At 43.1% G+C, this 26259-nt stretch overlaps 1 protein-coding gene across 1 annotated transcript; it reads right to left on the reverse strand.

The window, feature by feature from the left end:
- Nucleotides 1-263: 263 nt before the first annotated feature.
- On the reverse strand, nucleotides 264-24410 carry LOC127643784 (putative adhesion G protein-coupled receptor E4P). The gene is made up of 13 exons (XM_052126665.1): nucleotides 23988-24410; nucleotides 23831-23862; nucleotides 17638-17715; nucleotides 17336-17513; nucleotides 16476-16595; nucleotides 15132-15313; nucleotides 14697-14858; nucleotides 14217-14423; nucleotides 13892-14124; nucleotides 3745-3811; nucleotides 3573-3664; nucleotides 3317-3479; nucleotides 264-496 (listed from the first exon to the last, which is right to left on the reverse strand). Exons 1-13 carry the CDS (start codon nucleotides 24301-24303, stop codon nucleotides 383-385), a joined length of 1944 nt encoding a protein of 647 aa, XP_051982625.1. The 5' UTR covers nucleotides 24304-24410; the 3' UTR covers nucleotides 264-382.
- Nucleotides 24411-26259: the final 1849 nt, after the last annotated feature.

Consider the following 26259-nt stretch of genomic DNA (forward strand, 5'->3'; position numbering starts at 1 on the left):
AAACTAAACTTCAACATAAAAGCACAAAAACAAAAGACAACAGTGAAAATGACAGTTACAATCATTTTTGTCTTTGCTAATGAGAAAATTTGAGCAGATGTTCTTCATGTTTCATATGCAGTAGTTGAATGTGTTTAAAAAATCAATAATGATAAATATTTTATTATCTTAAACATCATGGCCCTCCACCAAGAAAAAACTAAAACAATGAAATAATAAAAAGTATTTAACAATAAAATTGAAAAAAGAAAGAAAGTAGATTGACATCAAAAGATATTGAAAAATAAGACTTGTATTACATGTTAATTGCTAACTTTAATGTGACTGAAATGTACTGTAATATGCCAATAATGATTGAATCACTTTGATAATAACGGCATTCTCATTCTCTAAACATGGACACTGAAGTATTCATTGGATTTCGGTCACTTTTGATGGTTTTGGGTTTAATTCCAGGGAAAATAGTGCTCAACCACTCCACATACTGCTGCCTGATCTGAAACACAATGAGAGGAGAGGAGATGAGTGAGTTTATGTTCAATTTAACTGTTATGGAACTGCCACCTTCCTTACCAAGACAGGCAAGTAGGAGACAATGAAAACATGTTGGACATCGGTCAGCAATACAATATTAGAGCACACACAATAGCGATTCTGTGTCAGTGATCAAGTGATGGGGAAAGGACCTCTTATGTTATTTTTGGTACAAAAAAGCCCAGATGGGACTTGTGACAGAAATCAAGTACTGTGTGGCATCAGTCAGGCTCAATTTAATTACCACAGAAGCACGTCAAGTCTTAAACTTCACCTGTAATAACGTTATTGAGAAGCTAGATGTGAATCTAAGTGCAGCTTTATTTTAGTGCATTTCTATCTTTATACTGTGGAAGGCTTTGCTTGGAAATGTTAAAGCTACACTATGTCACTTTTGGCCCTCTAGTGGTTGAAGCATAGAACTGCAAGTTGCTGCAGAGGAATATTGTTTTGGTAAGTACATGCATTGGGCTTCGGCTCTTATGAGTTTGAGGAGTAACGATATACGCATGGTTACAGGTGATCCTCTTATTAGAGCAAATGTCTCTAATGACATCAAAACCTTCCTCGATCCTTTCCTCAAAAATGAAATCAAGCACTGCAGTACCACAAACCATAATAAAATGCCCCAGTAGAATGGCTAATGCTATATAATGAACTACCACACTAATGTTAAATGAAATGAAATCACATTTATTTTTATAGCACATTTAAAAACAACCATGGTTGACCAAAAGTGTTGTACACTGGTATCACAGACAAGACAGTATAATAAAAGTAAAGCATAAGCAGCATAACCCTTATTTTCAAGTAAATTAAAAGCTAATGAAAATAAGAAAGTTTTAAGCAACGATTTAAAAACAGAGCAGACAGTCCTGAGGTAATTCGGTAAGCTGTTCCACAGTTTGGGGCCAATGATACAAAAAGCACGATCACCTCTATGCTTCATCCACGATCTAGGAATAGACAGAAGTCCGCGTGCCCCGGATCTGAGTGATCTGGCAGGGATATGTGGACAAACCAAATCACAGAGATAATGGGGTGCCAGATTGTTTAAGGATTTATAGGCAAATGTTAAATCTTAAAATCAATTCTAAATTTGATTTCAGGATGGGAGTGATGTGTTCATGTTTACGACTGCCCATTAAAAGTCGTGCCACAGCATTTTGGATCATCTGCAGGTGGAATAGAGCTGATTGGTGCAGTCCAGGGTACAAAGGATTACAGTAATCCACGCGTTAAGAAATAAAAGCATGGATCACAATTCTAACCACTTCATTAATTTGTTTCTCGAACTTAAGGCTACTATCAAAGAAAAAGCCTAGGTTCATAGCATGAGAAGTGAGATAAGGAGTGAGAATACCTAAGTCAATGTTGTTCACTGTTTTAAGCACATTAGGTCCAAAAAGGATAATTTCTGTTTTATTCTCATTTAGGTGTAGGAAATTATCTGTCAACCAGATTTTGAGTTCCTGCAGACAAGCTAAGAGAGGGTCAAGAGCTTGTTTGTCATGATGTTTTATAGGTACATAGATCTGTGTGTCGTTAGTATAACAATGAAATAACACCCCATATTTCTTTCAAATAGTGCCCATAGGAAGCATATATAAAGAAAATAGGGTAGGAGCGAGGATCAAGCCCTGCAAAACACCACAGGTAAGCTGTGCCACAGAGGAGGTGTGCTGACCCACTGCAACAGAGAAGCTTCTATCTGATAGATATGACTGGTACCAGTCCAGAGCCATTCCTCGAATACCAACACAATACTCAAGGCGAGAAATAAGGATATTGTGGTCAACCAGGTCAAATGCTGAGCTAAGATCTGGGAGGACCAAGGCCATGTTAGAGAGTCCCAAGACCCCAGTCACTCCCAGTGCTCACGAAGACGGAGGTCGTTCCCCTGTCACTGCCAGTGCTCACGAACACGGAGGTTGTTCCCAGTCACTGCCAGTGCTCACAACCACGGAGGTCATTCCCCAGTCACTACCAGCTCTCATTGAGCCCCCCACGGCTCCGCCTTCCATAGATTTGCCCGTCAAGCCTCTCACGGCACCACCTTCCATGGCTTTGCCCCTTCCATGGCTTCACCCCTCAAACCTACCATGGCACCGCCTTCCATGGCTTCGCCCCTCGAGCCTCCCACGGCTCCGCTTTCCATGGCTTCACCCCTCGAGCCGCCCACGACTCCGCCTTCCATGGCCTCTCCCCTCGAGCCTCCTAAGGCTCTGACTTCCATGGCCTATCCCCTCAAGCCTCCCACAGCTCCACCCTCAGAGTCTTCCACAGCTCTGCTCGCTCCCCTAGAGACGACTCCTAGGGCTATGGTATTTTAGTGATTTTATTTCTCTTTGGACCTTGACAGCAGAGGTCAATATGAACTGTTTATGTATGGAAAAGAGCAGCATTAAGGTTCATGAAGAAAATATTGTGATAATATTCCACTGGGAAAAAACAAACAAACAATGAGGGTAAACTACTTGGTGGTGAGTAAATAATTTGATGTATTTCATGTCATTTTACTGGATGAAAAGAAATTCAAATGATATTAATATTTTCTTTGAGACAGCACAAAAAAGAAAGGTAAGCTGACTAAACAGACAAATTGCTTGTGATGCAGACACAGCGGTTGTCTTGTACTGAAATTCAAAGAACATTTAGCTTTTAAAACAAAGACTTTTCAAATTTTGGGCCTTTATCACATTTACAATATTTCTAAGAAACATGTGTAATACATCCCTCATAAGTACTGTTACACTACTAATAAAGTAAAGATAAGGCTGACCTCATTATTGAGGACACAGTGGATCAGGAAGATGAAGGTTCCTTGCTGGGAGTTCAAGATCAGGAAGAGAATCTCCAGCACTTTACTGCTGTTAGTGAAGAAACCCAGAATCCAGGGGCAACCGAGAACCACAAACTGGGCCAGTGTTTTAAATACCATAATCCTGAGTGGAGAGAGATTATAAGAAAGAGAATAAAACATTCAACTGATGTCTCTTGAGGATCTTTTAAGATTGATTAATGTCAGTCTATGTTACTTGATTTGTTTCATCTGTGAAACTTCAGTGTTCAGGTTTTTGAGAGTTGAGTTCAGACAGACATTGATGTTGATGAAGAGAATCATGTTTAACTGCAGAAAAAACAGGCAAATCAATATCACTTTAATTTCCCTTTGGTACAAGAGTTCACGTGAATATATTTATAACTTACTATTAGAATGACGCAAACAGGTCCCAGAAAACTCCAGATGAATCCTTTTTCTCTTTTAATCCAACATCTGTTAATGAGCAAATACTCAAAATATAAATAATTAATAGAATACTATAAAATGTGTGATTAAAACTTAACCAATATTTAAATTCATGGCTGATTTTGACTATTACTTTACATCTAAAAGGCAATAATGTATTTATCAGATGGTAACGCTGTGATAACAGTCCTATAATAAGTCATTTTTCTTCATAAAGATTTTTTCAAAGGGGTCTTAATACACATGTTTATATTTAATTTCTTTCTCCGAGGGTCTACTTAGAACAGTTGTTTTTTTTCTTTCAGTTCAGCCACGAAACACTACATGGTGCAAGCTGATTGGTGATACACTTTGATACAGGTCCTCAACATATTTATAGGTCTTTTGACATGTATAATTCTAGCCAAACATATTAAGTTTTCTCTCTGTGTCTAATGTTTAAATTGCCACTCCGAGAGTATTTTCTCTGAAATGTCTCGGTTATGTACCTAACCTTGGCTCCCTGAGAGGGAACTAGACACTGAATAATGACACAATTGGGAACATGTCAGTGGTCACTTGTTCTGAAGCCCTGTACAATCATGGCAATTCACTGGCTGATGGCGCTTATTTGACACCCATAAGAAGCTATGTTATGGGCTCTTTATATGTGCCCGCTTCTGTGCCATTTCCTTAGATTTTCTGCAAAAGGCACGAGCCTATAACCCATAACTTACATAAGCTCAGCAGCGTGTGCCAAATACATTCTGAATAGAATCCCCATGGCATCTGGTCTAGGAGAGAGACCAGAGTCGAAAATCATATGTGACATGGCCAATACGGCGGCACTAATAGGAGCTGAACACAAAAACTCTGCAGAACTGTGTGCAGCAGGCTGATCGGTGGAAATGTGTAAAGATGCGCTGTTGGCCACTGATGTGCCAGCAAATCGATTTGCAGCAGTGCTGGGGGCGAGAGTGAGAACCACAGGGGAGAGTGCAATGACTCGCACGAGGAAAACAGGTCCACTTCCGCTCTCAAACTTCTCCAGATCTGTTCCACAATCTGAGGATGCCACATCATGGCACATGGTGCCAAAGCAAGTCCGAATGGAAGGATGCAAAACTGGTACACTTTGTCCCCAAAAGTATATATGAGAAAGCACCTGTATTTCGGCACAATATGGATGTGAAAGCAAGCGTCCTTCAAACTATTGTCACAAACCAGTCCACCTGGGCACTTGTGACATTATTTGTTTTTGCATCAGCATTCTGAATCAACATAAGTGCCTTAAATCCAGAATGGGATGTGAGCCACTTTCCTTCTTTGGACTAGGAAATAACAGCTGTAGAAACCACATTCTCTCGGAGATGGGAGAATCTCTTCTATTGCCCTGATATAATTTTCTGTATCAAGAATGGGGTTTCCTGAACAATGGCACAGCCTGCCTGAATTGAATGAAACAACCATGTTTTATTGTTCGAATTACCCAATTTGATGCAGTCTGTAACTGCTGCCAAGCGATTAGATGGGCAGACAGTGGATTCAATCCTTCGGAGGAGGCACAAAACTTGTGTCCATTGCCTTATGCATCTCTCTGATGGGACATTGCGAAGACATTGAACGTGAGTGCACAAGTGGTGCGGCAGGCTTTTCCTTATCCCGCTGAGGAAGTATTTGCTGGAATATGGTAGCCTACTGTTTAACAGCACAGAACTTTTCATAACAGACTGGATGGCCTCACCGACACAGGGTGTTCAATAAGAAGGCCTTGTCCTTGTCACAGATGTCCATGAGTGTAAGCCACCATGTTCCGTCCAACAGCCCGATCAATATGTTTGGTAGACCTCAGAACCAAATCAGAAGCCCAATGCAATTCCATGACGGCCTCTGCATCCAGTGCATCTCCCTCATCCAAATGAGCTTGGTAGTCTTGCAAAACTGGTAGCATGTGCAAAGCCAAATCTGCATGGCACAATGCCAGACAGGCCTTGTTCAACAGCATCAAAGTTATCCTTTAAGGCTTCGAGGGAAGAGTAGGCCTCAATTTTTCTGTTGCCGCTGATGAAGGAGAGAGATGGGCTTCCAGCGTCTCTTCCATCGTGGGGACCTTCGTGTAACTGTGTTCAGCCGCATGACACAACTGGTTTGTAAAAACCTTGAAATCTCTTGATGGGGGTACAGAGAAAACAGGAGTTGCCTACAATGCATCAATTCACGTTGGTCCTCTAGAAAGCAGTCATCCAGGATGGGTTTACACTCCTCTGACTGAGTCTCATCAGGCCAATCCAGGTGCAGTCTTTCCACTGCACATGTAATAACTTTGAATATTCCTTGTAGGTTACTGAGGACCTGGAAATGAATCTGCTGGGAGGCAAGGCCTCTGCCTGGCCACTGGTGAAGTCCTCGGAATCCGAAGCCACCATTGACGTGGTGTCCTCCAGAGCACCAATGGAAACTGCAGTGCAGGCCTCATGAATGAGTCACAAATGCATGCGTGTGAATTCCACAGGAGAACATATTACAGCATCCGGTAAGAGAGACAAAGAAAATAGCTTCCCGCATGTCTTGACTAACTCTCCAAAGGAAGCAAGCCTTTGCGAAGCATGTGGACATTCATCAAGTCGAACTGCAGGTAATACCATTTCTTCATGTGGTGGAAACCCAGACAGCTCACGCACATCATGAGTATCTTTGACGACGATGAACCACGTACATGGAGGTAAGCACTTTTTAAAAGACATCCTTACATTACCACTCAAAAAGGGAAGTAAATATTTACTGAAGTAAATAAAATCTGAGGAAATTGCGCTGTAGCGGGTACTTATTAGGAGCCAATAAGGTAGCTCCTGTTTAGATCGGGGCTTCAGACCACTTAACCACTGACGTGTTCCCAATTGGGTCATTAGCAGCTCTAAACCACTAAGGGGCGCTATAACTAGGGTGACCAGATTCCTTCTTGAGGAAAACGGGACAGCCCTCTCCCAGCAAAAATTACATTGACGTCTCCTTAACTAGGTGCAGATCAATGCAAAGTATAGGGTGCATCCTCATCTGTACCTGTTGAGGCCCTGTACTTTTCACTGGCTGAAATGTTTCTCAGTGTTCGCTTGTCTTTTAAGAGTTTATCATAAAATGGTGAGCAGTCCAGTCTAAAATGAACATGTATGAAAAGCATTTATCGAGGAGTCACGTGACGTGGTTGACGAGAATGGCTGCGTGAGGAAGAGCTGCGCCCATCCCAGCATGATATTAACTTTAAAACTTGACAAAGAGTCCAACTTTATGTGAGTTACCATATGAAAAGTTGAAGTTATATGACAATAATGCCAAACAATACCAGAAGTACCACTAATCCTCCGAGAACTGGCTCGGGTGGAACGAAGGCTAACGAAGTGGCTAACGCTAGTCAAGCTAACCAAAAGAAACCGCAGCCTCATGACGAGCCCGGCGCTGATGAACCGGATGCTAGCACCATCCCCGGTAATGTAGCCAAAGAGTTTGCTAAACTTACCGCATTAATCCTGGAAAAGTCATATGCCCACGTCAAGAAGCTGGAGGCTATATGGGTGACAACAAGTGCTACAGATAGCAAACTTGCTGAAATTACAAATCGCATTTCTCAAGTCGAGAGCCGTTTGGGCTTCCTCGAGGAGGCTAATGAGAGACAGCAGGCGAACCCTCCAGCCACAGTTACAGAGGTGGAAGCCCTCCGCCAAAAACTGGACGACATTGAGAATCGGGAGCGAAGGAATAATTTACGGTTCATCGGGTTTCCTGAGGGCAGCGAGGACGGAGACACCTTGTCATTCCTCATAAAAGTTTTACCGGAGATCCTGAACCTCGATTTCCCCGGAGGACTGGAAATTGACAGAGCGCACAGGATTGGAGGATTGCGCAAGAGCTCAGGTCCGGAACATCCCTCGCCAGCAAGACCCATCATCGTCAGATTTCTCAGATTCCGGGACCGAAACCGCATCGCGGAGGCTGCACGCAAGATGGGTAAAGTTACCTGGAAGGAGCATCGTATAATGGTCTTCGCGGACTATTCCAAGTTGGTTAATGAGAAGCGCATAAAGTTCAACGAGTGTAAGAAGATGCTCCATGAAAAACGCACGAGATTTTCTCTCGATTACCCGGCGGTGCTCACCGTGAGATCAGCGCAGGGCCCCCGCCGATTTGATGACCATAAAAAAGCCCTGGCTTACATTCATTCCCTTGGTTAACTTGCCGTTACTGTGTTTTGGTGTAATGGTATTTCGTGCCACAGTATCATGGCCTTAAATCGTGAGGGGGCTGAGCCCTTTGCGGATTCTTTTTCTGTTGGTCTTCCTTTGGTCCCAGAGTGTATGAGGGTAAAGATGAATCCACTAAATGTTCCATTTTTGACTGTCAAACAGACATTTCGTCGCCTTCTTTTTTGTCTGAGCATAAGTGGATAATATTTCTGGAGGTTTTCTGGCTATATGGACTAATGGCGGGTCCTCTGATCCTTTGTTTATTTTTTGTTTATTATTATTTTCTCTCACTCATTATGTCAGGAGGTTTAGTTATTGGCGCTGAATTGTAATTTAACAAAAGGGAGGGGAGAGGGAAAAGAGAAGGAATAAAAAACTCCTTAAAGGACTTGATTCACGGGGAGGTTTGGTTTGTTTTCCCTCATGAGAGGGCCGAGCCTTTCAGTGGGTCTATCACTAGCTCGGACGCGCTTGAACACAGGTGCACTCGCACTCTTTTTTATTTTATTTTTTATTTATTATTATTTATTTATTTTGAATATATATATATATATATATATATATATATATATAATTATTATTTTTATTTTTTTTGTTTTTTTTTTTCAATCAAGAGAGGACTCACCTGGAGGTTAGTAAAATCACTTTATTGTGCAAGGCAACACCGCTGCTTAATTTCATGGTGTAAAGTGAGGCTTTATTGGTGAGGCAGCCCAAGCCTTGTTCTTTCAATGTTCGCCCATTTTCTGGTTTATGCATAGGGGCGTCATGGGTCACACAATCGGTTATTTTCTTTATGCAGACTTCTGTTTAATGTGTAACTCGTTGTCTAAGTTTGAAATATCTTCCTCTTTGTTATTATAAGGTTAATGGTTACGCTTGTGTCGGGCAGGTAGGAGGTTGGGTGGTCGTTACTGCCTGATTCTGGGCAGGACAACAGGTGCAGGGTGGGTGGGGCACGGTCATAGCGGCTTTAAGTTAGAGAGTCACGGACCAAACTGAGATTAGTGTTTGCGTCTGGCTGTACAGATTCATTATCGTTGCTTTTGTTATCTGTATGTTTAAATTTAATGTGTTTGTCTCTTATTATTTAGTGATGTTATTCATAAATAAGGCAGTTTGGATAGTACAGCAAAACTTGTTTAACACTCATTGTACAATATTTCAGCTAGTAGTACAAAAGGGTTGAAACTTATGAGCTGGAACGTCAGAGGCCTCCACAACATAGTGAAGAAGAGGAAGGTATTAACTTTCATTAGATCTAAAAAATGTGATGTGGTATTTATGCAGGAGACCCACTTATTACCACAAGAATCTCAAAAGCTCCGGGGTGATTGGGTGGGCTTTGTGGCGGCTGCCTGTGGCAGTAGCAAGAGCAGAGGAGTGGCTACTCTAGTTAACAAGCGGCTACAATTTAAATGCTTAAAAGAGAGTGCAGATGAGGAAGGGAGAATACTGTTGATGCTTTGTGAGATCCAGGGAAATAGTATTATACTTGCGAATGTGTACGCCCCAAATAGAGACGATCCAGCATTTTTTGGGCTACTTGAGAAGAAACTAAATGATATGGGAGACTATCCAATTATCATGGGGGGGATTTTAATGAGGTAATGGACCCTATATTAGATCGTAGCTCTCCATCTGTCCGCACCACTAGGGCACACGCAGTGCTCAAAGATATGTCCAAAGCATCCGGTCTAGTAGACATTTGGCGGCTACAAAACCCATCTTCGAGAGATTTTACATTCTTCTCTTCACCACATAGCTCGTTTTCCAGAATAGATTTTTTTTGGTGTCTCATTCGCTGGTATCAGCTATGGGGGCGAGTGACATTGGTAATATAATTATTTCAGATCATAGTCCAATATTTCTCCATATTCTGTCCTGTAATAAGCCGGCTAGGTCAACTAGATGGAGACTAAACTCTAGCCTTCTATTAGATGAGACCTTTAAGGAATCACTTAGATCACAAATCAACCTCTATATAGAGACCAATCTCCCAACGGCTCCGTCAGCAGAGGTAGCATGGGAGGCTTTGAAAGCCTTTTGAGAGGCCACATAATTCAATACTGGTCATTCAGGAAGAAGGAAAACAATACTAAGCTCCAGGAGCTTGAAAAACAGATCATAACGGCAGAATCTAACTTTAAAAAAAATATGTCCTCTGAAAATCTTACCAGGTTGACTAGACTAAAATATGATTTTAATTCAATTATGACCCAGAGGGCAGAATTCTCTCTCTTCGGGCAAGGCAGAAATACTTTGAGGAGGGTGACAAGGCTGGTAGACTACTTGCCAGGTACATTAAACAAAAAGAAGCAATGAGTACTATTCCTGCTATTAGGAGGGACAATGGGTCAGTCCTGACTGATCCCAAGGAGATTAATACAGTTTTTAGAGACTTTTATGTAAAACTCTATACTTCAGAGGCAGGGGGGACAGGGATGACATTACATCTTTTCTGTCAACTCTTGATCTGCCGGTGTTGTCGGGGACCAGCTCGAACGTCTTGAATCACCTGTTACTATTGAGGAGATAAGGGATGTTATTAAACACCTCCCTTCAAGTAAAGCACCAGGTTTAGATGGCTTTACGGCCGAAGTTTTATAAAGCTTATGCTGAGGAACTTGCACCATTACTCTTAGACACCTATAATGAAGCTTTCGAGAAGGGTAAACTCCCTCCCTCATTATCCGAGGCCATTATCACCCTTATCTTGAAGGAAGGAAAAGACCCTCTAGACTGTAAGAATTTTAGACCTATTAGTTTGACCTCCTGTGACAGTAAAATACTATCTAAAATTGTAGCTAACCGTCTGGACAAGGTAATAACCTCCTTGATCCATCCTGACCAGGTCGGCTTTATGCGTTCGCGCTCCTCGGCTGACAACATCAGAAGACTTCTTGATATTATGTGGGCCACTCAGGATAATGCCTCTCCCATGGCTGCTATCTCGCTGGACGCCGAAAAGGCGTTTGACAGGGTGGAGTGGCATTATCTGCTCTCCACCCTTGAATGTTTTGGCTTCGGCAAAAAGTTCATAGCTTGGATTAGGCTAATATATACTCATCCCTCAGCATCAGTGCTTACTAACGGTATCATCTCCCTTCCATTTGAACTGGAAAGAGGCACGAGGCAGGAGACCCTCTCTCTCCTCTACTTTTTGCAGTTGCACTTGAACCGCTAGCGGTTGCTATACGTAAAGAATCTGCATTTCCAGGCATACAAATCGGTGAAAAATGTCATAAATTGATGATGTATGCAGACGATATCCTTTTGTTTGTCACAGATCCTGAACAATCTCTTGCATCACTATTCAAAATTATTGACAAGTTCTCATCCATTTTGGGCTATAAAGTCAACTGGACAAAATCTGAGGCTCCAGTCAGGCACTTTTGCCTGGCCTAAGAAAGGCATTAAATATCTTGGTTTAACATTCCCTCCCATATTGACGGATCTGATTAAAACAAACTTTGACCCCCTACTGGACAAACTGAGGGCTGACTTAGAGCGGTGGTCTCCATTGTATCTCTCTATGTGGGGGAAGGCAAACGTCATTAAAATGATTTGTGCTCCGAAATTCAATTACTTGCTACAGGCTATGCCAGTCCGAATTCCTTTGCGCTATTTCAAACAATTTGATTAACTTTGTAATAAATTTTTATGGAATAATAAATGCCCCAGGATGAACCTGTGAAAGCTGCAGAGGCCAGTGGACAAAGGAGGATTAGGTGTGCCCAACTTGCTTTTTTACCATTATGCGTTTACCATTAGGCATATGGCACAGTGGTCTTTACCCCCGGAGAGAGCCCTCCGTGGTTCCACCTCGAAAGCGCGGTGTCCTCCCCTCTCACACCCATTGCATACATCACAGCTAAATTAGCCCAACAGTATCAGTCACATCCCATTTTGTCTCATATTCAGTGGGTCTGGAAGAGAGTAGCTAAGATTCTTAAATTTGATCCGTATCTGCACCAGACTGCCGGGATCTAGCTAAATCCCAAGCTCTGTATAAATAAATCTCCCTTCCTTTGGAAGCTTTGGTTGCAAAAAGGGATTAGGGTGCTTGGTGACTTGTACCAGGATGGGACATTAAAGTCTTTTGAGGCACTTAGTCAGGAATTTGATTTACCATGTAATCAACAGTGGAAGTATTTTCAGTTAAGACACCTACTGGTGCAGGTCTTCGGCTCCCCTTCAGTAGTCCCACCGAGCGGTGACATGTTGGAGAAGGTTCTAACAATCTATGGGTGTGGCCATGAAGCCTCTGCCTACTACGCTATGATCCTTACGGCCTCGGATTCTAATATTTTTTCCCTTAAAATGACATGGGAAACTGATTTAAAGGTGTCATTTACAGATGCAGAATGGGGCAGAATTCTTAGCAATGGGAAAAAAATGTCAAGGGAACTGCGAACGTGACTTATCCAATTCAAAATACTGAATAGAATCTATTGGACACCATCCAGGCTGCATAAGGTTGGTTTGGTTGATAGCTCAGAATGCTGGAGGTGTCGGGACAAAAATGGTACCCTTGTACACATGCTATGGAGTTGCCCAAAAATTCAGGCATTTTGGTTTTCCCTACATACAATCGTAGAGAAAATTATCGAATAGAATATCCCACTCACCCCTAGTCTGTTTATTTTGGGGGACCCCTCTGCATTAAGTGACCTGGCCCCTCCACTCTCTAACTGGATCCAGACTGTCCTCATGCTAGGCTGGAAACTTTTGGTCAAAGAATGGAAAGCCCCCTCTGCACCAGCATTGGATTTGTGGTACGCCGCTCTGGGTCAGCTGGCTGCCCTTGAACATCTGTCCTATAGGTTGCTTGATAAAGTGGAGGAGTACAACTTGAAATGGGAAAAGTTTCATTCGTACACCTTGACGGTTTAACGGCATTCCGGCTCAAAAACATAGCATTTAACTAGGAAACATGATTGATGGATACATTTTGATAGAATACGGTACCTACATTTAGGCAAGGCTGTAACTAAAGGGCTAGGTGCATCACTGTTTTATTTTATTATTATTATTATTTTTTTATTATTATTTTTTATTATTTATTTATTTTTTTCTCTCTATTATTTTCTAAATGTATTTAGTTTTTGTCTATGGTCGTGCTATGTCCTCCTTTCATTCTATTTTGTTGTATGAGTATTGCTTTATTCTTCGGATGGAAATGTGTGTGTGTTTAAATGTTCTGGAAAATCAATAAAAATGTTAATCGTAAAGAAAAGCATTTATTGAGATTAATCCGGTGTCCATGCTGTGTTCATTAAAGAGAACACACGCTCTGGAGATGCAGAGGTCCCAGGCAGGCATAAAACAAACTTCACGACCTTGGCTAAGACTCCGAAGTTGATGGTCTTGCTCTCCAGCTCACGGAAAATGTCTGTCTTTGCTCACACAGTGACTTCAGTTGCTTTTGAGTCCAAGGGGTTTTTGTTTGGCATAGATGTGTTCATGATGGCAGGATCAGAAAAATCCACACTGCAATGTACAGCAGCTTAAACAGTTAAAGGGACAGTTCAGTCTGTTCCAAACCAGTATGATTTTCTTACTACACTGGAACACAAAAGAAGCTGCTAGGGGCCATTCAGTCTGAAAATGTTCTTGTGCTAAAAGAAGCTAGAAGCTGTGCAATGAATAGAACAGTATGCAGGTCTCTTGAGAAGCATTTGAACGTTTGCTAAATTTGATGAACGAGTCATTTTGCAACCTAATTTCAATGAATGCTTTGGGAGGAATTCATCAGTTTTGAAAGTTGTATTATATATTCTTTGTATGTTAAGCTCTTTAATTTCAAATAATCAAGAACAATTGATCTTTTTTATATATTGCTCCTTTATTAAATCAATATAAAAAAAAATTTATAATTGAAACTCACTTTTCACTGCCATAGCCTTCAGAAACCAGTCCAACAGACACGCCCACAACAACAAATGCAATCACATATCCAATCACAATCATGAATCCGCTGCTAAGCACCTCCCTCTGTTTGGAGCTGATCTGTGATAGGTTCTTCACACAGATGAAAAGCAGCACACCTTCAATGAACATCCACACAAAGGAGGAGAGAAAGAAGAATTGCAGAACGCCTGATATCACAGCACACAACACCTGGAGACAATGAAAGACAGAAAGAGATTGCAGTTATTATAATTCTATAATGATCAATATCTTTCATCTGGAGTTGTGTCACTAATTCTCACCTGGTTAGGTTGTATATATTTCAGGAACTGTTGTGTGAGTAAGAACAGAAGATGAGCCAACAGCAGACTCAAGCAGATGTTGATTCGAGCCACATTGTTCACTCCAGGACTCCACCAACAAAAAGCAAAAGTCAACAGGGCCAAACTGAGGAACACCAGCCCCACGATCACCACCACCAAATTCAGTATTTCCATCAGTGGATCATCCTGAGAAAATATGTAAAATCAAACGGGAAACTCAGCAAAATGTTCTGCTCCAGATAAAAACAAATTTCAGTGTTTCTAAATCTTGTAAATACTATTAGGAATGAGTAAATACTGAATATCATCAATGCTTAGGAAACACAAATCCTAATCAATGCAACCAACAAAAAAGGACAAGATGATACACAGGAATAATTTACTTTGTATGCAAGAATAATGCTTTTACCCAAAGCAACCACTCGGTATAAATGTCACCTGTCTGACCTGTTCTCTTACCTCTGGTGGGCTGCTGGTTTGCATGATGAGAGCGAATGTTGACAGATGATCACAGGAACACACAGTGTGGCTGCTGTTGGTCTTTACAACAGAACAACCATCTACAATCCACTCACTGATATTCCAGTACACACAGGACAGATTACCTCCAGAGACAAACTCCTTCAAATTAACAAAAAACATTCAGAACTTTCAGTATCAGTGTTCACAGTCATTCATCACTTCTCAAAGACTTGTTGGTCACACTTAGCCTCTGTACCTAGAAACAATAAATCTGAATCGTTAGATTTGTGAAGAGACTTTGAAGATTTACTGGATTGCTGCATGTAATCAGTAAAAACTTGTTCAAAAATTCCCAGTTTGCACTTTTTGTGCAAAATGTGATTAGTGTGTACACTGTGGTGTGCTGGAACATTAAAGATGAAGGTAACTCACTCTGATGTGTTTCAGGGTGAAGTTGACTGGTTTGGTGAGCTCTTTGTTGTCAGTTTTGGGAAGAGTAGCTGAGATCACAGTGGACATCATGGTTTTAACTGTGTCATCTGATGTGTTGAAGAAGTCAGGACTCAGTAGTTTCTCCATTATGGTGTAGCTCATGAAAGCCACAGCAGCTGATTCTGTTACAGAGAAAAACGACATGTAAAAAAGTGTAAAGAAAACATATAGGAATAATTGACTCCGGGCCGTTGAATTATTAGAAAAATAATGCACACCGGGGTGGTAATCGCGATCGCGGCGCAGCGAGTGGCGTTACCTGGTGTGCATTATTTCTAATAATTCAACGACCGAATCAATATTCGCTCTACTACAGTTACCACACCTCGAAACATTGTTCAGATGATGTGATTCTAGGCGTTTGTCAAGTTTTTGTCATTAAAGCGGCTCTTGTATGTAGGACTAATTTCTTACGCATCTAATCCCATGCCTCCGTTGCTAATTCCAAAGCGTCATTTTAGAGTTAGTAGCGGAGGTTTGAACTCCTGACAGCAGACTAATGCAGTTATTAGTGTAGTTATTAGAGACAGAGGTTGCAATAATGAGACAGAAAATCGTAATGCGTCATATTATTTAATTTATTTATTAATTCATGCGTTATAATTCATTACGTTAATTGAGCGAATTTATTTATTAAAATTAAACTGCCACGATTAAACACATTGACAGCCCAAGCTGTTGTTTTTTTTAGTGTTTTCTTCATGTTTTTAAGCCCTCGAGTCGGTCTAGCTGTTCTTCAGCTGATTGTTTTATGTCTTTTTGTTGTTGCGGCTGCCTTTGATGTCCTCTTCCGTTTATTTGTTTTTCATCTGAGCTATCCAATACTGCGATTAAGCCCAGTTGTTAAAATGTTTATGTTCACCATAAATATTAAAATTTACTTCGGAAAATCAAAATAGTCTGTCATTTTTTTCCTCTTGAAGTTGAAGTGGATTTGTAGCTGTCACTTCTTGTTATGAATTGTATCCTATTTTCCGTTATTACAGTTGACTACATGAAGTGATATGGAACTGTAATGCGGTCAAGACCTACCTGGAACTACTTTAGCCGTGCGTTTCCTGAAAATAATTGCACACCTTAGAGCGTTCTCAACCAATCAGAATCAAGCATTCAACAGCCCTGTAGTATAAATATATATATATATATATATATAAATAAATAGTATGATTTCTCTTTCTTCAAGTTTTGGCTATGAAACCATCTCTATCATAATAATAATTGCTGACACCAACACTCTCGCAATGTCAGGAAGTATTGGTGGTGTAAGTCAGAAAGCTGACGTACGTGTTTCATGGTTGTTCTTGGCGATTCCAATGAGATCAATGTCCACAGAAGAATTTGTTGTGTCCAGCTGAGGGATTTGATTTAAGATGACATTTGGTCCAACCATGAAGACTTGAACCTCTAATTTAGAAAAAAAAAAAAAACACTTAAAGTGTATGCACTGTTATATATTTTATGATGTACAATATTTAGGATGTTTTCTTTTTTATAGAAGTTGATTCACTTATCATTGACAAGCCTAGCCAGTAATACGTGAAGACACTATCTGCACAACTGTTCTATCTATAGCAGGCACGTGCATGTTGAATGAAAGGGCGGTAAACAATGCTTCGAATCAGAGGAAGCATAACATAAAGTGCTCATATCTGAGGGTGGCGCCAAAGCGAATTAACGAATAACTGTCTGTGCTACTCAACTGGTGAAAAGTTATGAATTTGAATGAAAACAGTGGTTTATATTTACAATTGTATTTAAATATTTCATAGAGTCGTTTTTCTTTTCACTCTTCTGTGCCTACTCATTCCCACAACTAACTAACTACAGTAACCAACTAATTAACTAATTGACTGTCTGCTCTTTTCTGTTCTGTTCAGCATTTCATCTTACAGTATATCCTTCATTTTTGCAGCACTTCACATACTACAAACATCATTGGCTCCTCGATTAAATCTCCTGTGCTATACCAATTGTCATTTTACACCATCTGCTAAATAAACTTAAAAAATGATCTGATACATGAACAGTTGCAAATACAAGCATCTATTAACTATTAGGAAACCCAGGAGGTCAAAGGTTAGTTCATACATTCTCCAGACTATATAAAGTTCTAGCATCTTGGTCATAGTTGTGTCTGCACTCACCGACAGTCTCAAGAGTGAAATTGACCGAGTCACTTGTTTCTGTTGGCTTCACTAGTGTAGAGATGAGTTTATCACTGGCTTTTAACACACGGTTTCCATAAGAGACTAGTTCATCTGGGGATGAACCTACAATCTTCTCTGAAGTGTTCAGGGCCACGTCCAAAATTTTGGTCACATCCTAATTTATGAACCAGATACATCTGCTGTAAATGTCAAGAGCTACGAAATAAGCGTATTGTTACTTACATCATCTATCATCTATGTGTGCCTTATGAACAGGATTTTATATTTTATAATCTCACTTTCAAAGGAAGCACTTGAGCTGTAATGTTCTCTATCTGGTTAAGAAGATTCTCTACACATCCTCCTGTGGACTGACTCTGAAATCACAATTGAGTTTTACAAATTAAACAAAACCAAAACAGACACTGTGTGCACTGTGAAAATATAATTTGTTATTAATGTTTTGTAATTATTATTTTAAAGTCAAAGATTTTTGTTGTTAGGGTTAGGGTAGGGTTAGGTTGTTAGGGTTAGGTTGTTAGGGTTAGGGTAGGTTTAGGTTGTTAGGGTTAGGTTGTTAGGGTTAGGGTAGGGTTAGGTTGTCAGGGTTAGGTTGTTAGGGTTAGGGTAGGTTTAGGTTGTTAGGGTTAGGGTAGTGTGGCAGCGGGGGCGTGGTCAAGCGCCCGTCCGGGAGAGAGAAGCGGTAAGGGCGCTCACACCTGGGCCAAATTATGTCTAACACCTGTCTCTAATTGCAGTAGAGTGAGGAGGCGGTTAAAAATGCCAGCAGCCACAGAGGAGGAGAGAAGCGACAAGCGAACTCAGCGTTGACTAGATGGAAATTGTGGATACTAAAAGATTGTGTGAATATTGTGGGCACTAAAAAAGGGAATTAAAAGGCGCACCTTGCCTTGAAGTCTTGCTTCCTGTAGTCTTTGTTCTATCAGCGTTACACTGGTGCGAAACCGGGATATTATTTGGAACACCTGCCTTCCAAAGGATGGAACAGAATAAGCCCGTAGAGTCCTCCCAGCTGGCGGAAGTCCTCCAGTCCCTCGTGACACTCCATCAAAGCCACCAACAATCCCTGCTTGAGCTCCGGCAAGACCAGGATCGAGCTTCTTCGAGATCATCGCGGGCTCAAGCAGAGGACCGGCACGCCATCCGGAGCCTCCTCAGCCAGGAGGCAGCTCCAGCCGCAGCCGCGACCACGGACACCAGCGCCACCTTGCCCCCACCAGCGTTACAGAAGATGGGGCGGCAGATGATACAGAGGCGTTTATCGACCTGTTTGAAAAAACGGCGGAGATTTGGGGGTGGCCCCAAGACCAGTGGGCAGCCCGCCTAGTCCCTCTCCTGTCGAGGAAGCGCCTTCAGCGGCACAACAACTGCCGGCATCAAGCCTCCTGGCTTACCCGACCTGAGGAAAGCCATCCTGCAGCGGGTTGGTGGAGCCGGAAGAAAGTCAGCCAGCTCTTCCGGGCCTTGAAGCTGATAAGTCCGACCGCCCGTTTGCATTAGCCCAGCGGCTCCGTGATGCTTGTCGGAGGTGGCTGCTCTCGAGGACATGGCGTCGAGGAACTAATCGACCAGGTGGTACTGGAGCAGTTTGTTCAGCGTTTGCCCGGAAGGCGGCGAGTGGGTCCAGTGCCACCGCCCGGCGTCGCTGGAGGAAGCCGATCCGACTTCGTGAGGAGGACCACATGGCGGCGATCCCTAGAGGCGGATGAGCCCTCTCTGTCTGTCTCCCCTTCCCTGTGTCTTCCCTGTTTTTTCCCTCCCCTCTTCCCTCTCGCTCTGCTCTCTCCCCAGGGTCCGTTCCTGCCCCCGCAGGCGCGGGCGTTCTGCGCCAGCTCCCGGCCTTGGGAACACCGCCAAGCCCTTCCCCATCCTTCAGCCGCTCTCCTCCTCAGGTGGGGGCACCCGCCAGCTGCAGGTGCGGCCGCAGCGCCTGGGCGGTCTGCTGGAGGTCGCGGAGACCGGACCACTTCGGGATCAGTGCCAGCTGATGGAAATAGAGGCGGTGAGTGCGGTCTCCGATGTTCCACAGGCTGCCCCGATCCGGGCTGGGCGTGCAGTTCGGTAAGAATCCAGGGGGTACATACCAAGCTTTGTTGGATACCGGCTGTAACCAGACCACCATCCACCAGCGCTTGGTTCAACCGAGGCTTTGGGCTCAGCTAAACTGGTGAGGGTAAGGTGTGTACAGGGGATATTCACAAATATCCCGTGGTGACTCTGGCGATCAAATTCAGGGGAGAAAAACATAGTGTAGAGGCAGCGGTTAGTCCCGCCTCACCCATCCGCTAATTTTGGAGTGCAGATTGGCGAATTTTAGAAAGTTATTGGAGGGAGTTTGTGCGGATGGGTCCTGCTTGGAGTGAAGGGGTGTGTGATGTCGCGATGCTTTGGCGGAGGCGGAGCCAGGGCCGTCCTCGACTGCTCCAGTGGCGTGGGAAGAGGCGAGGTGGGCGCTCCTCCTCTCGAGGAATTCCGGAGAGGACTTCCCCTTGGAGCAGTCGGCGGGATGATACCCTTAAGCACGCCTTTGACCAAGTGAGGTAGTCGATGGTCAACAACTCCGGCGGGTGTCGCCGTCTCATATCCGTATTTTTAAGCTGATCAAGGATAAACATACAGGGTGGCGCTGGGGCGCCCAAACAAAGAGAAGTAACACAATTATTGATTCCGCGGGCCGTCGGAAATGGTTTTCAGGCGGCTCACTATATCTATGGCGGTCACCTAGGAGAGCGAAAAACACTTCTCCGTCTAATAGCCCGCTTCTATTGGCGGGCATTGGCGGTGGCGTCCGCAGGTGGTGTCGCGGCGTGCGCGAATGTCAGCTGGTAAACCCACGGCCACCCCAAAAGCGCCTTGCGCCCTCTACCGTGTCGAGGTCGCCTTGAAAGAATTGGGATGGACCTCGTCGGGACCGATAGAGCGGTCAGCAGCGGACGTAAGCCGTGTTAGTCCTAGTGGATTGCGGCGGCGATATCCGGAAGCAGTGCCTCTGAGCAACATCTCCGCGCGTAGTGTTGCAGGGGCACTCTTCAAGATAATCTCCGGGTGGGGATTCGAAAGAAATCCTCACCGATCAAGGCACAACTTTCATGTCCACGGACGCCCGCGAACTTCACGAGCTCTTGGGCATTAAATCGATTACGCACTAGCGTTTACCATCCTCAGACAGATGGCCTAGTGGAGCGGTTTAATAAAGCAGCTCAAAAACATGATTAAGTAAATTAGTGCTGCGATGGCGCTAGAAATTGGGATAAGTGGCTAGACCCCTGTTGTTTGCTTGATGCGAGAGGTCCGCAAGCCTCCACGGAGTTCTCCCGTTTGAGCTGCTGTGCAGGCGGCGCCCAGCGGTGTCCTCGATGTCATCCATGAAGCATGGGAGGAGGACCTTCTAACAGTAAAAATGAAATTCAATTAGTTCTTGATCTTAGAGCAAAACTCCACACACTGGGGCGACTAACACAGGAGAATTTGCTCCAAGCTCAAGAGCATGCTTGCCGACTGTATGACAGGGGTGCTTCGACTCTGAGGAATTTGCACGGGAGACAAAGTACTCGTATTACTCCCAACATCGAGCTCTAAATTACTAAGCTAAGTGGCAAGGACCCTTTGAGGTCACCACGGCCAGTGGGGATCTCGATTATGAGGTTATCACGTGCCGATAGAGGCGGCGTCAAATTTATCACCTCAACCTCCTGAAATTATGGAGGGAGGCGGCCTCTGTGGCGTTAGCCCGCGGTAGTTCGGACAGAGGCGGAGCTCGGACGGGAGATAAACAAAGACTACAATCTCAACACTCCGGTCACTTGTGGAGACCAACTCTCACATGACAGCTTCGCAGAGGTTTCTGAGTTACAAAAAGAGTTCTTGGGGCGTGTTTTCCCCTCTCGGGCAGTACAAACCTCATACAGCACCACATCGAGACCGAGGCGGAGGCGGTGGTGCGTTACCGCCTATAAGCTTACCCGAACATAGAAAGAAAATGGTTAGGGAAGAATTAGATGCAATGCTTGATATGGGCGTAATAGAGGAATCCCACAGTGATTGGTCCAGCCGGTTGTTCTTGTTCCCAAGAGTGATGGGTCGGTTAGGTTCTGTGTGGATTACAGAAAAGTCAACGCGGTGTCTAAATTTGTGGCGTACCCAATGCCCGTGTTGATGAACTGCTCGATCGGTTAGGTACTGCTCGATTTTACTCGACCCTGGATTTAACAAAGGGTTATTGGCAGATCCCTTGACACCAATGTCCCGAGAAAACAGCCTTCACCGCGCCGTTTGGATTACACCAATTTGTGGCGCTTCCTTTCGGTTTGTTTGGGGCACCAGCCGCGTTCCAGCGACTCATGGATCGGATCCTCAGACCGCATACAGCGTGCGCCGCTGCCTATTTAGATGACATTATCATCTATAGCAATGATTGGCAGCGGCACATGCAACATCTGAGGGCGATCCTGAGATGCGCTCGCGTGGCGAGGGCTCACAGCAAACCCTAAGAATCTTGTGATTGAGCGTGTGGAGATGCGGTATCTGGGGTTCCACTTGGGTCATGGCCAGGTCGTCCCCAAATTGATAAGACATGGCGATTGCGACTTGCCCTAGACCTAAGACCAAAAAGGGGTGAGGCAGTTCCTGGGGCTGGCTGGCTATTACAGAAGATTTGTGCCTAATTATTGGGACGTCACCAGCCCGCTGACTGACCTCACTAAAAGGGGCTCCAGATCCGGTCCAATGGTGGAGCAGTGCCAACAAGCGTTCACGCAGATTAAAGCTGCACTTTGTGGGGGCAGCTTTTGCATGCACCTGACTTTTCTCTCCCTTTTCTATTGCAGGCGGGCGCTTCAGACAGAGGGCTGGGGGCGTACTCTACGCAGGTGGTGGAGGGAGGCGCCGGTGCTGTACATTAGCGGAAGCTCTCCTTAAGGGAGACTAAGTACAGCACCGTGGAAAAGGAGTGTCTGGCCATCAAGTGGGCGGTCCTCACCCTCCGATACTACCTGCTGGGGCGGGCCTTCACCCTCTGTTAGGATCATGCCCCACTCCAGTGGCTCCACCGCATGAAGGATACTAGCGCCCGGATCACCCGTTGGTATCTGGCTCTCCAGCCTTTTAAGTTCAAGGTGGTCCACAGACCGGGGGTGCAGATGGCTGCGCCGACTTCCTCTCCAGAAATGGGGAGTGGTAGGCAGGCGGATGGCGCCCGGCCTGAGTCGGCGGTGGGGGTATGTGGCAGCGAGCGTGGTCAAGCGCCCGTCCGGGAGAGAAGCGGTAAGAGCTCACACCTGGGCCAAATTATGTCTAACACCTGTCTCTAATTGCAGTAGAGTGAGGAGAGCGGTTAAAAATGCCAGCAGCCACAGAGGAGGGGAGAGAAACTGACAACGAACTCAGCGTTCGACTAGATGGAAATTGTGGATACTAAAAAGATTGTGTGAATATTGAGGGCACTAAAAAAGGGGAATTAAAAGACGCACCTTGCCTTGAAGTCTTGCTTCCTGTCGTCTTTGTTCTATCAGCGTTACAGGTAGGTTTACATTGTTAGGGTTAGGGTAGGTTTAGGTTGTTAGGGTTAGGTTGTTAGGGTTAGGTTGTAAAGGTAGGGATAGGTTTTTAAGGTTAGGTTAGGGTATGGTTAGGGTTTGGTTGTTAGGTTAGGGTTAGGTTGTTAAGGTAGGGATAAGTTGTTAAGGTTAGGTTAGAGTATGGTTAGGGTTTGGTTGTTAGGGTAGGGTAGGGTTATGGTTAGGTTTTAAGGGTTAGGTTGTTAGGGTTAGTTAGGTTAAGGTTAGGTTTGTCTCTCGAGGGTTAGGGTAGGGTTAGGGTTGACTCTCGAGAGTTAGGATTAGGTTGTTAGGGTTAGGTTTTTAGGGTTGACTCTCTCGAGAGTTACGGTTAGGTTTTTAGGGTTAGTGTTGACTCAAGAGTTAGGGTTACATTAGGTTTAGGGTTGACACTCTTGAGAGTTAGGTTTAGGGTAGGTTTAGGTTAGGTTTTTAGGGTTAGGGTTGACTCTCTTGAGGGTTAGGTTAGGTTTTTAGGGTTAGGGTTGGGTTGAATCTCTTGAGGGTTAGGTTAGGTTTTTAGGGTTAGGGTTAGGGTTGACTCTCGAGAGTTAGGGTAGGTTTAGGTTGTTAGGGTTACGTTAGGTTAGGGTTAGGTTAGGTTTAGGGTTTTTTTCCTCCCCGGGGGGGGGGCGCTAAAGCATGTCAGTGGCAGCACGGAGAGTGGTACAATTTTTAATTATATAATGTATATGTATAGCTTTGAAAACCGCTGGTCTAGACAATGCACAGAAGGTCCTTAACACAAGACAGGCAACAATAAATAGAACTCATGTCATATTCACAAAATTACAACAAACAACATACAGTATACAGAGTAAAACTATAAATATATTTTAAATACCATTGTTACAGGTTTGAGAATACTGTAGGTCCATCTCTCAAACCTCAATTTCAGAAACTTTTCTTAACTTACCATGCAATTATCCAGCAGTGTTATATTTATTCCTGAAATGAGGAAATTAATTATTGAGACATTATATACAGGAATTGAACATCATAATTTTAAAAGTCTACAATGTTTATAGTGTCAAAAGTCTGTATTTTCTAGCACTCTATAGTGATATGCTCACCTGTAGTAGATGGACTGGATGTGATATTTACACAGAAACAGGAGGAGGATGTTTTACCAGTACATGTACAGTTCTCTTTATTACCAATGCAGGAACATCCATTATAACGGCAATGTTGCTCAAATATGGAATAATTAAACTGAAGCGCATTTATGTGACAATACATGCGGTAGTGAGTGCTGGTGCAGATGTAGGTGTCATTATAAAGGCCAAATTCATAGACAGGGTTAATAGCAGCAGGCATAGTGATGTTAATGCCATAATTTGTGCAGAAACAGGAAGAGGAATTATAATCATAGCATCTACAGGTGTTCATGTCACCAAGACAGTCACAGTTATTATTCCAGCAGTGATGGTGATTTCTCCAGAAATGGAAATCATGAACACTTTCATTGCAGTACAGATTGTACTGAGCACCAGTGCAGATGTAAGTGTCACCATAAAGCCCACATTCATAGACTGGACTTACTCCTCGGTTGACTCAGTGACGGAGTTTAAACCTGAGAATAGGAAAAACATGATCAAAGTCAAACTGACACAATGAACAAACACATTTGGGAAATAACATTTCAGAATGTAAATATGTTTTCAGTTTCCATTTTAGCAGAGATGGGCCACTGGTAATAAAATGAATGGGAGAGATTGGAAGGCTACATGTGAATGTACAAAGGTGGGCAACGTTGGGCTGAATAGGATGATGTAGATTCAGTCCATTCACTGGCTTACACTTACTCAGCATAACAAAGATGATAGTCGACAGTGCTCTTAAAAGACCTGTCAGGAAACAAATAAAAATAACAGCTTAATTTGATTTCTAAAGTCAATATTCTGAATGAAGATCTCTGAATTTCAAATGTATGTGAGAAAGTAAAGAGTAAAGCAAGTCTTGCATGTTACATGAATACATTGATATTATTGACTTATTACTTGATTTGACACAAAAATAAATCTCTGCCCACCTGACCTGAAGAATATTTCAGCTCTGTCGGTCCATACAATGCAAGTGAATGGTGACCAGAACTTTGAAGCTCCAAAAAGCACATAAAGGCAGCATACAAGTAATACATACAACTCCAGTAGTTAAATCCATGTCTTTAAAGCCGTTGAATAGATTTTTGATGAGAACAGACCAATAGACGTCCTTTTTCACAATAAATGTTGACATTAGCAGTTTCGTCTATCTTCATTTCAAACTCGATTGCACTTCCTAGTGCCATCTACGCATGCATCAACAACTAGGAGTATAATCAAGACTTCAAAATAATAGTAATAGTAAATGAAGGTACACACATGGCATCAACAGCAGCTCATTTGTTTTTTGCATTATTAACGGCTACCACGTTAAGTGTTATATATTTACTTGTCTTTCTTTGTATGCTCCATTCACTGAAGCAGTTTACAGCGTGATGTTACTTCCGCAAACTGAGTTGGGATGCGGCACATGATCCGCCTCTTCCAGATGTGAAACAGCTTTCTACAACTGCTCATATGTTCTCTTATCTAAACTTTCCACCCAGAAAGTAGTGCGAGCTGCCTCCGCAATCGGGCACTATTCCGGCTTCATGCCATTAGAGTTTTTATTCGAAAGCGAGAGAAACAAAGATGAACTATTCAATCCAACCACCATTTCAACCCCCAGCATTTTTTATGTAGCCTCATTACCTCTCCGCACAGCTCGTTTAGGGCGTGCTCTATCCAGCTTGAAATCATGATTGTGCATAGAGACTGCAGTAGCAGGATGTGAAGGAAAAAATTACTTCTATTTTGGTCTGTTCTCACCCAAAACTGATGGGGTCGCTTTTGGAGATATAGATTTAACTAACAGAGTCTAATGGATTTCTTTTATGCTGCCTGTATGGTCTTTTTGGAGGTTCAAAGTTTTGGTCACAATTCTCTTGCATTCAATTGTATGGACCTACAGAGCTGAAATATTCTTCTAAATATCTCAGTTTCTGTTCAGCAGAAGAAAGAAAGTCATACACATCTGGGATTAAATGATGAGAAGAAAAAATGACTCACTTGTAAAAAGGATTGAAACCATTATGAAATTTCAGTCCACCGTGTCGATTATTTAATCCAACAAACCAGATCAGCAGTTGAGGTTCTGAAATACTTAAATAAATGACATAAATAGCAGAATTGGTTTTTTTCTTTTGATCTTTAAAGTATTTAATTTTGAAACATTGTCATAACTACAGTTATTGATTCAGTGTCGCTTGTTAATTGGTTTCATCTGTTAATAAGTCTCATTAAGTTGTTTGGCCTTCAGTGT

Source organism: Xyrauchen texanus, chromosome 5 (genome assembly GCF_025860055.1).
Source record: "Xyrauchen texanus isolate HMW12.3.18 chromosome 5, RBS_HiC_50CHRs, whole genome shotgun sequence".
In the NCBI taxonomy this organism is placed as follows: Eukaryota; Metazoa; Chordata; class Actinopteri; order Cypriniformes; family Catostomidae; genus Xyrauchen; species Xyrauchen texanus.

Bases quoted from the DNA above. Each gene is read 5' to 3' on its own strand.
- LOC127643784 (XM_052126665.1), bottom strand. From the start codon at position 24,303: ATGAACACCTGTAGATGCTATGATTATAATTCCTCTTCCTGTTTCTGC. The intron at 23,863-23,987 runs GTGAGCATATCA...TCCTCATTTCAG, and splicing joins ATCCAGTCCATCTACTACAG to GAATAAATATAACACTGCTG. The intron at 497-3,316 runs GTCAGCCTTATC...ATTGTGTTTCAG, and splicing joins ACTGTGTCCTCAATAATGAG to ATCAGGCAGCAGTATGTGGA.